This window comes from Anolis sagrei, chromosome 3 (genome assembly GCF_037176765.1).
Source record: "Anolis sagrei isolate rAnoSag1 chromosome 3, rAnoSag1.mat, whole genome shotgun sequence".
Lineage (NCBI taxonomy): Eukaryota > Metazoa > Chordata > Lepidosauria > Squamata > Dactyloidae > Anolis > Anolis sagrei.
In genome coordinates, this window is record NC_090023.1 from 233,643,696 (window position 1) to 233,656,650 (window position 12,955).

Consider the following 12,955-nt stretch of genomic DNA (forward strand, 5'->3'; position numbering starts at 1 on the left):
TGCTCTTCAGTAATCACCTCTCCCTTTTTCTTATGTTTTCTAAGTTGGCACCTTCCTTTTCTGTCTCTCTGAGAAATTATAAGATATGGATCTGAATATGGGAGTAAAACACTGCAGTAAATTCTGTGGTAGAATAGCATGACCTGGATTTATAGACTTGGCAGACTAAGTTGTTTCCAAATAATCTTTAGTGCTGCTCATTAAAAAAGTAACAAATCTAACTTTCATAGAGTAAATGCCACTTGTTTGCCTCTCTATATACACCAACATCCCAGTGTGTTAGGTAAATAATGTTTTTATTTCAAAGTGCTAGAATGAAAGGGGGATTCTGTCATTTTGTCCTTTCTTACAAATTATATGCTGATTCTTCAGTGCTTCCACCAATCTTGCCCCATATGGCCAGTAGTAATCTTAAATAAAAGTGGGAGCCATTGCTGTTTTGACCCCCCCCCCCCTCAAATATTTCCTTGGCAAAAAGTGAGAAAAGGCATTTCTTTTCCCTTGAAGTCTCAACACATACTACATGATTTCAGAAAGAGAAATAAGCAATGATGGCCTGAAACCAAGACAAAGCTTGTAGCAACATGTTAAATGAAATTCACTGTGGTCAACCCTGATCCCTCAGGAAAAATGAGATAAATATGAAATAACATTGGCAGGAAAAAATTGTGTGGTAGAAGAATTCTACTGATTTTTTTTTTAGTTACACTGATGACTAATTAATTTCATTAAAAAAAACACTTAATACAAATGCTATACATAATTCCAAATGACCCCTAAAAAGCCATGTTTTAATTGTAATAAATTAGCACTAAAACAAACACTTCTTAACAATATTCTCAGTGTTTGTGTCTTCATTATCCAAAACATTGCTGTCCAAAATGTAATGTATTCACACATAATGTCATTACCAAACATGTCATTTCCAATGTTTGCTAAAAAGATAAGTTGCTAATATTGAGAAAACATAAAAGTTGTCAACAGAATGTATTTGTGGTTCATGAGTAATAAGAATACATTGTTGTTGTTTTTGTGGTGGTGGTGGTGGTGTGCCTTCTAGTTGTTTCCTCAAGGCGACCTATCACCGGGTTTTCTGACTCAGAGAAGCACCCAGTGGGTTTCCCTGACTGAGCAGGGAATTGAACTCTAGCCTCCACAGTCGTAGTCCAATATTCATATTAGAAAGAAATTGCTAGATTTTGTTCTCTAACTTTACTTCTTTGAATCACTTGTTTAAAATGTATCATCTGTCTCCTGTAAAAAAAGAAAAAACGTGCAGGAGAAGACGTTAGGCTGCAAAGTGTGTTCATATCTGTTCTATTTTGAGTTTGAATTATTGTTTGAATTATTTTTCTATCCACTGTATACTGTTGCTTTAAAAAAAAAGATCTACACTCTCAAGTGTGCTAGTTAAAACAAATATTAACCAAAGGAAAAACAAAAATTTCTTCTGCTTAAAAACCAGAATATCACCAAAAATTTATCAAAGTTCGGAACAAACTATATTTACCATTTCTCCCCCTTGTTTACATTTGGGCCTCATAATGGAAAGTCTGTGAGTCACTGTTAATGAGATAAATGTAGAAACTTTGGTTAAGTGGAGCTGGTACCCTGTGTTCTGTGTAATACAGTAGATAGTATTGCATTTAGATGTGGAAGACTCAAGTTCAAATCCTTTTTTGGCCAAGAATGGCTTCCAGTCCCACTGCACAAACCAGTGCGAAGTATCATCATGTAAGGCAAAATGAATTCCTTTTGCACCATCAAATAGTACATAATGCAGTATTTTCCATGTTGCTTGGGAGTGGTCCTCACCTACCTGATAATGTGGGTGCTATAAGAATGAGACATGCTCTGTACAAAGATGTAGCTGTGAGAGTTATTTGCATGGTATGCTTTCTTGTTTGTATGCAGAATTCCCAATTAACAAAGCTCCCTGTTTGCTTCCTCAGTGCATTAGACATTGTGACTCAGCAAGTATTAGTGTATATTTTCAAATATGCATTCAAAAATAGCATAATATATATTGAAAATGGTTATTCTGTATTTTCAAAGTACTTATTAACCCCAAAATTTCTATTCTAGGTGGATACTTTAACACAGATAAACCATATCCTAGAGGTGAGATTGTTATTGGAGGCCAAAATATAACAATGGGTTACTACAAAAATGATGAACGAACACAAAACGATTTCATGATAGATGAGAATGGACAGAGATGGCTTTTCACTGGAGACATTGGAGAATTCCACTCAGATGGATGTCTAAAAATTATTGGTGGGTTTCTTGTGTAGCACTTTACTTGAAATTTTCTATTGGCATAGTACTCTTTCACTCCAGTGGATTCGGAGACTTTTCCTCTTCACTTGAATGTGTTTATGTATTGCATATGTATATTCTGTATGTGTGCAGTTAATTCTTATATTTTCAAGCCATGCCTGGCTAAAGTCCCAAAACATTCTGCTTGCTTAAAAATGAAGCTGTTATAAAATCAAAATAAACACAGAATTCTGTTAGTCTGATCCTGTATATCTTTTAACTGAAAACATTAATTTTACAGATCGCAAGAAGGATCTTGTGAAGCTTCAAGCAGGAGAATATGTTTCTCTTGGTAAAGTTGAAGCAGCTTTGAAGAATCTTCCATTGGTGGATAATATCTGTGTATATGCAAGCAGGTAAGATGACCAGTGTGTACAGTGTTCCTTCATTTATCGCGGCTGTTATGTTCCAGGACCACCCACGAAAAGTTAAAATCCACAAAGTAGAGACGATCTCTCTCTCTCTCTCTCTATATATATATATATTACATTCCAAGGGTGAGGCAGAAATGAGGAGAGATTTAAAGGCACCGTGCATTTTTTTTGTGTGCTATCTATAGGGAAGGGGCTGTAACGCCGTGATTCATATACTGCTTTGTATCTCCCCTCTCTCTTTTTTATGATTGGCTGCCTCTCTCCCGAGGGGGAGGGTGAAACCCCCTTCCACACTCCATCATTGCCAGGAGGCAAAAACGCACAAAACAGCGAGTCCGTGAAAAGCGAACCATGAAATAGCAAGGGAATACTGTATTCTGGCAAATAATGGTTTTGCTTGTGCTAGAATAGTTCTCAAATTTAGAAAAGTTAGTTCCTCCACTACAGTTCTAGCTTAGTTTTTCCAAGAGCTGTATCGTACTCGCAATTCACAAAGGAATCTCCCTCTCCCTTTCCCTGGCATTCAGGGTGGTTTACAACAAAGTTGACACAAGATAAGCCTAAAACCTAATGTTAAAAAGCTCAAACACAATTTAGCTAGTTATATCAAAATACCATTAACAGAAGGAAAAAGAAAGAGGGGCAGACCAGGGGTAAGATGGATGGATGATATCCTTGAAGTGGCTCGCTTGACTTTGAAGGAACTGGAGGTAGCCACGGCTGACAGGGAGTTCTGGCATGGGCTGGTCCTTGAGGTCACAAAGAATTGGAAGCAACTGAACAAATTAATAAAAATTGTAAAATCATTGAAAACCTTAGCAAAAAAGGATACAGCAATCCCACCTCTGCCCCCAGAAGAAAGGCTCTTCTGCACAAACCATTAATCATCAAATGCCTTTTGAAATAAAATGTCATTTCCTACTGGTAAAAGAACAGAACAGTAGCCATCCTAGAATACCCATAGATGTTTGTAGCGTCATCATGACTGCTACTCATTGATATGGCTATCTGCCATGAATTCATTCCATAGATGTGCCTATCTGCCATGAATACACCCTCAAAAGAATTTCAGCTAACCACATTATTGTATCTTGTAGTAGTTTCCGTGAATGTGGTTCAGAATGTGATTTTTTTTCAAGTTGTGGATTCCATAGCCTGGAAGCCTCCACCCAAAAGGCTTTCTCCTTGCCCTCTCTCAGTGATGGTGGTGAGACTGAAGGAAGATTTTCCACTGAGAATCTTGAGACTCAGGTTGATTTTCTCTGTCTCCGAGTAACACTGTGCATTTTAGGACATCTCTGTTTTTAGCTAAAAGCTAGCATATTGTCCTCCCAAATAAGGACAGATTCTGCAGGGCCTGACAGTAGAAAAAAAATCCCCCGAATCCTACATATTGCCAGGAATTGAACTTAGTACTGGTGTTTCTTAAAGCTAATTGTAAATTCTAAAGGGAAGTTATTGGAATCTCACAAGCTTATTAATTGAATGATAGAACTCCAATAAAAACCCTCAACATGGAACATAGTATCTGTCACTATTGGTAACACTGTCACATGGAATTTAATGCTTTCCCTCCCACAACTGAGCCACCAGTTAGGGAGGGCTGGAGTAGTCTGAAACCCCCGGCTCATGCCATGTCCCTTCCCTCCTTTAAAGAAAGAATTGTGAGCAAATCAAAGAAATAGGGAGTTTGGGTTTGGTTGTTAAATATTATGTGTATTGTAAAAAGAGTGATTAACTCATCCTCCAATAACACTGTAAGACTTAAACAAAACTGATCAAGGAGCAAGACAATACCTTTGAACAGGGAACTTATTTGTTTTCACTGAGGCCTTTTTATATGAGACGGAATTTCCAACATTTTGGCCTTGTAAGGCTAAACCATACAATTCTTCTCTAACCTGCTGCTCCATTCCCTAATATATTGAACTTTGGTTCCCATAACCCCACAGCTATAATCCCATGGCAGTGGCACTCCAAGTGGCCAGATACTGGTCAAAGGACATTTAATCAACTACCAAGCTTGCAAACTCTGTGCCTTTTGTTTGTTTGTTTGTTCTGTAAAAAATGTAATACAACTGTTCGGTTGCCTGACACGATAAATAAATAAATAGTGGTTAAAAAAAGAGGTTTCATTGAACAGAGGAAGAGGCTGAAATCATACAGCACTTACCAGTTAGAGTGAGCTTGACTTGGGGCTGCTTGACTTCACTGGCAATCATTTGGCAAAACTAATGTGTGTGCCATGATATTTAGTTGAAAAGTTCAGAAAGAACACGATGAAATGTACAGTAAAATGTTGTTATGGAATATGGAAAACTGAATAGATATATACGTTTTATCATGAAGTTGTGCATATGCATCTTTCTTTTTAAGTTTCCAGTCTTACGTCATTGGATTTATTGTGCCAAATCATAAAGAACTTAAAGAGTTAGCACGAAAGAAAGGATTCAAAGGAAGCATAGAAGAGATATGTAACAGTGCAGAAATGGAGAAAGAAGTCCAAAAGCTTTTGGCTGAGGCTGGTATCGTAGGTAAGCAAGCAAGGAAAGTTATTTATATATTTTCTCCCCACATACTGCATTGATTTCATGAAAATGAATGGTAAAAGAGCAGATCAAAACTTGACAAACTGAAATATCTCCTTGAGATGCTGGTTTTGTTTTGGTTACCACAAGGGGGTAGGACGCTTTTGAAACAATTCCTAAGTGCATAAGAGGTGCCCTGCTTGATCAGACCAAAGGTTAATCTATTCTAGTATCCTGTCTTCCCCACTAGCCAACTGGATGCTTCCGGGAAGCATAGAAACCAAAGCATCGAAATAACAGCCCTCCCCTACTGTTGTTTCCCAGGCAATGTTATCTTTCAAACTAAATGTTTTGTAGCATCATCATGATTGCTACTCACTGATATGACCATCTGCCATGAATTCACCCTCAAAAGAATTTCAGTTAACCACATTATTGTATCTTGTAGTAGTTTCTGTGAATGTGGTTCAGAAGGTGATTTTTTTTTCAAATTGTGGATTCCATACAATAATAAGGTATTGTGTGGGGAAAGTGCTTTCATTGGTTGTCTTGAATTTTACTGCCAATCACTTTCCAAGACCTAAAGAGGTATTACTGTTTAACAGGGAGGAATAATGCTTACTCATTCCATTTCAGTTTTAAAATCTTTATAGAATATGTATTCTTGATTGTGTCTTTTCCCCCACTGTGTTTAATAGTCCCAGATGTTTTATCCATCATTTTGGGGGAATATGTCCAGTATTTTCCATCTGTCTGAATTTTTTAAATCTGCAAGTCATATTTTTCTTTCTTCTGTTGCAGCTAATCTTGAGAAATTTGAAATCCCACTCAAAATTCGTTTGAGCCCTGAACCTTGGACCCCAGAGACGGGCTTGGTGACAGATGCCTTCAAATTAAAACGTAAAGAGCTGACTACATACTACCAGGAAGACATTAATCGAATGTATGGAACAAAAGTAAAATAAACTCGCATCTCCCTTCTGTCCTTTCTTCCTTTTTTTTTTTGACACCACTTTGATACGGTGAGCTCAGATCAAATAGGAAATACTTGAATCATATGTCTCATCACTTGGGACCAACATGAAAACATCTTTACACATTTTCAGATTATGCTGTTATTTCTGATAATATCAACATCTTTAACTGGCAGAATAAGTAAAAATATTGAGACAGAAAACTCTTGTGTCTGTCTTCTTTTCCCACTCAGTTTCCTCTGCTGTTTTGACAGTGTGTGGGTTTTCCTAAATGTCCTTTTGGGCAAACATGATTTTAAAGCCTCAAGTTTTTAAACCTGATTTATAAATCCTGTATAATATTCTGTTTGTAACTTTTTGAAGTTTGGCTTCATAGAGGGAAAACTTGGCTATAAAAGAAATGATTAGTTGGGGGGCTTTTTTTACATATGTATTTAAATATTAAAGAAGTATCAATGTGAAATTATGTACAATGAAATGACTTACAGGTGAAAATCATTGTTGCCAGAAGACCAGATTATTTGTTGCTGTGCAATTGTTTTGTATAAAATTGCAAAAGAAATAGTCTGACATTCTGACTTATAAAATAACAGCTGGAGTATGTGCCTGACAATTTCCTCCTACATATATATTTTATTTTTATCTGAATAAAGGAAAAAAATGGGCATGGAAAGGCACTGTATATATGGGAGCATACCTGCACGATAAGCAGTATTAAGGCTTTAATCAGGCAAAGTATGCTCTAACACAGCAAAAGTTATACTTGTGAATAATCTGTCTAACAGAGGTAATTCACTTTTCAAAATGTATTGTGGCCATTTTTTTTAAGGAAACCGAATTGCTGAAACTAGTGAGAACTCAGTTTTAAATGAATTACTTTCTGATTGGCAGTGTCCATTTCTAAAATCGGACTTCTACTTGTGTTGATTTTGTCAGCTTCACCATTCAGGTTTCTTCTCTTTATGTAGGTATATATGTGTGAGCATGTGAGTGTGAATGTCAATCAACAGTTTCAACCCCCTCCAAAGCAAGCTAAAACCCAAACGTTTTAAGAACACAATTTGTATGGCCGTTTCCTGCATAAGCCCCACCAACATGAGACTATGCATTCTTATGTGCGCCTCTTTTGGAGTGGGGCATGGTCTTGTATGAGATAAGTTGATGGTTGTTTGAGTATTTGAAGAACAGTAATTGTACTGATGACAATTTGTACACTCTTACTTTCCTCACTGTTGTGAATGGTGATAGAAATGATTGCTTTTAATTACCCAGTTGTTGAAATTTTGTTCATAAGGAGAGTTAGCAAAACTACACCTCGGATGATTTTTTTATAAAATAAGCTTCCATGTTAACTGCACTTGAGATCCTGATCTGAGTCACTTTGTTTGTTTGCTACTTTATTGTTGTCCCAAACTCTTGAATTTGAAAATGAGAACTGTTATGTAGGCTCTTAGTCATGTTACTGTGAAGCTTTTGGTTTTAATTGCTTTGCTCTGGTAAAGATCTCAGAAATGTTAGTCTTACTGAACTACAGCCTGTAGAATTCACCTACTAGCATGGGTAGAAGACTTGCTGGTTGTTCTGAGAGCTATGGTCCAAAAATTACTTTTGCAAATTCTCCTGGTTCACACAGATAGACACATGTGACAGTTGTAATAGGTGGTCTGGAAAACTGTAGAGAGCAGGGAAAAACCTGCAGGCGAGGGACATGCTCAGCTTCCTCCTGATGTTGAAGAGAGTGCAATCCCAGTTGTTTGAGCATATGAGAGCTACATAATGATGATGTGCTGAAGGTTTTGGGGAAGGACTAACCTTGTTTGGCCAGGGGAACCTTTGGTTATCTGTTGCAGTAAGATAAAAATAATTGCTTTAGGCAATGTGAGGAAAATAAAACGTATGTTTCATAAAGGCTTTAATCTGAAAGTCTTTGCAAACTTACCTATAAAATTACAGAAATTGTGGATTTTAAATATATGACTAGGTAATGGTCACTAGAAAGACTATGGATACCAACTAGAAGTATTTGAATCCTAGTAATTTCCAGTGTCTCCCAATTGAAAACATTTGGACTATAATATGTTTAATTTATTTCTGTCTCATGAAAAACACAAATGCTTAACTATCGCTTGATTGTGCATGCTCTGTACTTGAATTAATAGCTTTAATTTGAGGAAAAACTTGACGATTACATCATAAGTAGAAAAGGTGTTATTAAAATGTGCATTTATTGATGCATCACATGGGGAAATGTGAAATAGTTTATTCATTCATGGTTGAAAGAAATTGACTCATCAGATGAAGATACTGTTGTATTCCCATAATGCTAGTCTTTGCATTGGGTTTCACCTTTTGAGAATGTTATTATTGCACAGTGGAATTAATTTGATTACATGAACTGTTTAAATTTTAAGAGGAACAAGATTCATCCAATCAAATTGATAATTAGTTTGTGGATTTCCCTCTAAACATTACTTTGAATATAATTAAAACTGGCATTTTTTTAGAAGTAAGAATTCATATGAAGAACATTTGTTTCTTGAATGTCTGGATTTCATGTGTAACAAATTCCTATATTGTGTAAAATTATTGTACAATTGGTTTTTCCCCCCTGGGAACTGAATTCGTGACATGATACATAACTATAACTTCTGATGTTTGGACTTACTGATTCAGCCCTTGTCACTGATGATGCTGGAGTTTTTCATCAAAGAAGTATATCTTTGAATATCCTCACAATTAGTCTTCTAAGCAGCATGGAGCAATATCCATTAGAAGAAATTGTATTCAACAGATTTTTTTTTGTACACAGTAAAGGAACCAAGTGGCCTCACTTACTGTTACATGGATTCCCTCTCTCTCTCTTTTTAAATTTCCATGCATGGCTTTCATGTTTGTGGGTTCTTTGGTTTTTTAGGTTCAGATACTAAGTAAAGCAGAGAACCAAAGTGAAAGGACTCTGGGCCATAAACAGACTTTGATAACCAAAATCAAAGTGCAGGACTTTCTTGCAGTGTTCTCTTTGTTTCTGCTGAGAATGTTGTCTGATCCCTGTGGCTGTATGCTATGTTGGCTTCTCTGTTGGGAACCAGAAAATAGAAGAAATCATAAATAGGCTCTTTTTCAACAACTAGTCCCAGAACATCTTCTTTTTCTTTTGTAGTTGCTAAACATTTAAAGGCTTGTTATTGAATGAAGTTCCCAAAAATTGAATAAAGTATACATTATATGGCAGATGTGTGTAACAGCCTCTTAAATGTTTTTGAATGAAAGATAGCCATAGGAAGCTTCAATCATTACTAAGTGGCAAAGGGAAGAGCTCTAGTTTTTTTTTTTTTTACTGCTGCCCTTCTTCCCTTTCTGTATAGCTAGAAAAAAATGTTCTTTTGAAAAGCCACAGGGCATTTTTGCATTAGAAAATGGTTGTAGGAGAAAATATTCAGCTGTTCTCCAGCCTGCTGTTCCTCTGGTTCTTCTTAATTTTAGAAAACATAGCCATACATACTTGCTGTCAATTCACTGAACCTTAAGACTATCAACTTTTAGTCTTCCAGATGTTATGAACTTCATCTCTCAAAGCTGACATTTATGTCAAGGATTCTGAAAGTTGAAGCTCAAAACATCTGGTGGACCAAGAGCTAAGAATCCTCACTCTAGGTCATTAGCACACGTGGGACCATTCATTTGTTTGTCCATGTTTTGAAAGACTGATTTTTTTTTCAATGAATGAATTTATGACCCCTTTGATAACCCCAGGTTGCCATGGCAAAGTCCTCCACCATGGTCCATCTCCATTCTGCTGTGATATGCGGCCAATAATTGCATTAGTGTAGTGGGGAGAGGGGGCTGTCATGTAGATCCTATTGTCCAGTTGCACACAACGTAGGCAGGATGTGTAGCAACACAAATGCTGTACAGAAGAGCATGGCCCCTGTGATGACAGTGAATACGAGAAGGGGATTGATAATAGTTCTCTTCAGTAACAACGCTTGGTAAATATATTCTTAAGGGCACCAAAGTTTGAAGATATGTCTCATTTTTCACACTGTATAACAGTTCTGGATTTGAACCTAAAACATATTTGACCTCGGCTATTACATGCATTCTGCAGGAAAGAGAAAGAAATGTGTGGGCGTGTATGTGTGTTTGTGTGTGTAAATGGCTTTAAAAGAGATTGATTATGCCCCTTCTGTCCAACTTTTCATTCCTTTTACCAAGACTTGTGAGGGAGCGCCATACAAATGCCATCAGAAGGCATACAGCAGCAGTGATTGTACCTTTTATATCAGGAAACATGTTAAATACTCTTCCTGCTGCTGTTGCAGTTTACAGAGAATGCATATATTTACCTCAAGGGGAAGCTGTTTTTTTAGCAGTAAAATATTTTGCTGAAATTAAAAGCAGTGTGCAATTATTATTCAAGAGGAAGCCTATAAATGTACTGTGGGTTTCCCCTTTTAAACAAAGATACAAAAATACCTGGAGTTGAAATATAAAGGTTTTGTCCTGTTAAAGCTTAAGATCTTATGTAGCAAATTCATCAGAATAGGAAATCCATAGAAAATAACTGTTTGCTGCAAACTGCACAAGCTTGGGTTTTTTCTTCCTGCTTTAGACTTCCACTTCACCCACTTGATTTTTAAAAATATATATTTTTAATTATATGTAATGTGTGTATTCTTCTGGGCTTGTAAGAAACTTGTATGTGTCTGTTGTCTTCTAAACTGGCAAAAGGAGGGAACTTTTTAAAAGGTTATAAACATATTAGACCATGCTGAAAAAGTAACTGGATAACCAGTTGTTTGTTATAGTAATTGGTTATTTAATGTAAATTCATTGATCTTGGTTGTTGTTTTGAACTGCCTGAAAATGTGTCTATCATAACTGAGTTATATTGTATGAATTATTTATTTGTAATTGGACATTTACACTTCAAACAATAAAATTAAAATTGAGTTTCACAAGTTAATATGTTTCATGTGTGATTTTAGTTTTTCACTCCTTTAATTAAGATCCTTAACTATAGTCCTCTTTCTTTGTAAGAGGGCCTGAGTCTAAGGATTGCATCCAAAATAAATGAAGTCTTCTTTGGAACTGGGCTTATAGCCAAATAATGTATGAGATTGAGAACTTTTTGAAAGCGAGTCAGCTTCTGTAGGTGGCGGGAGTTTGAATATGGAAGAAGTCTTGCTGCAGCCCAGTCTGAAAAAAAATTGTGTGAGTTTCCAAGTCCTTTAGGAAGTTAGGTTTTTCTTGTGCCTGCAAAATTGCCGGCAGGTTCTTAAGAAGAGACTAAAATCAATATATTATAAAAGATTTGGAAAAAAGATTTACCCGAAATACCAGTCTTTGTATGTTAGATTCAGAGAATACAATAACAAATCTTGCCAAGAAAACCCTATGATAGGGTCATCACATGTCAGAGTCGATTTGAAGGCACATAACAAAGAAAATAAGCTCGGCATATTTAGCCTTAAATTCTCAGATCTTATGGTTCATCCAACCAAATAACATGTAAGGTTGTCATACCTCTTAGGCCAGAGTGCATGGCCTACTGTATGTCACACTGCAGGCCATGGATATTTAGTTATGTATCCCCAGTACAATTCTCAGAGCAACTTTACAGGTCAGAATTCAAAACATGTTATTCTGCACTCAGTCCGTATAGTTTATTCCCCGCCCCCGCTCTAGCCTTTCAAAATAGGCAAGAAACAGAAGGGTGTACTGTTTGATGTGGAATCAATTTGGAGTCTTGTTCTCTAAATGCCAATACTGATGCAAACCAGATGATTCAACAACACTGCTCTTATTTGGAAGGTTCTTTTCCATTTTGATGGTGCCTGTTTTCTTTCTTCCATCTTTCCTCAATCTGAAACAGAGAGAAGCTTGGGTGTTGTCATTGTGCAGGATTGCTGTGTTTTTTAAAAGTTCTAAGGAACACAACATGAGCCAGCATGATGTGATTTCATCATTGAACTACAACTTTGGAGACTAGGGTTTGGTTCCCCACTTGGTCATGGAACCCACTGGGTGACCTTGGACAAGTCACACATTCTCAGCACCAGAAAACTCCATAAGTATGCCTTGAGTTGCTGTAAATCAGGAACGACTTGAAGGCACATACAAACAGCACGGAAAACAACAGGCTGAGCTATACTACGTAACAGCATTCAACCTCAGACTAGGCAACGCCTGCTTTCTTAGAAAGTATAGTATGTTTGAGATGATAGAAATATTTGTTTATGGTAATCATCCCTGACTCTGATAGTCACCAGATGTTATGCGTGTCTGTCCCACATCTACACCATTTTTCCATAACTATGTGTTGGTGGAAGAGAACAATGGCAAGTAGATGTCGCTTTGCTTTGAAGTTCTTCGGGAACAAAACTATTTCTCCTTTAGTTAGCCATAGAACTTTAATCAAACCATCCAACTCCTGACCATAATGATTAGAAGCTTACACAATATGTGTTTTAGTAGTTTTTCCTCTTTCTCCTACCATTCCTGCTGAAATGTCGGCACATGTCCAAAGTTCCTTAAAGGACCCTGATGTAATCTGACATAGGCACCCCCACACTCTCAATGGTTTACAGATTTAATTGTTTTCATCTGTTGCCCCCCCCCCCCCAATCTTAACTCTCTATAAAACAAGCCCAAAAAAAGTTCCTGTGTGCAGTGGCTTGCTGTTTGAACTGTAACTTTTGGGGTAGCGAAGGTCTTGATGCCATCACTTTGGACATGTTTGGCATCCTAGAGCATCAAG

General features: G+C 36.9%; 1 protein-coding gene across 4 annotated transcripts in view; it reads left to right on the forward strand.

The window, feature by feature from the left end:
- The window catches only part of ACSL3 (acyl-CoA synthetase long chain family member 3), a 55,136-nt gene extending 43,975 nt beyond the window's left edge, over positions 1 to 11,161 (forward strand). For all 4 annotated transcript variants that reach the window (XM_060767891.2, XM_060767890.2, XM_060767892.2 and 1 more), the window contains 4 exons: positions 2,086 to 2,277; positions 2,561 to 2,675; positions 5,070 to 5,227; positions 6,023 to 11,161. In XM_060767891.2, the coding sequence (XP_060623874.1) occupies positions 2,086 to 2,277; positions 2,561 to 2,675; positions 5,070 to 5,227; positions 6,023 to 6,186 (629 nt within the window). In that variant the 3' untranslated portion in view covers positions 6,187 to 11,161. The remainder of the gene's footprint in view (positions 1 to 2,085; positions 2,278 to 2,560; positions 2,676 to 5,069; positions 5,228 to 6,022) is intronic.
- Positions 11,162 to 12,955: the final 1,794 nt, after the last annotated feature.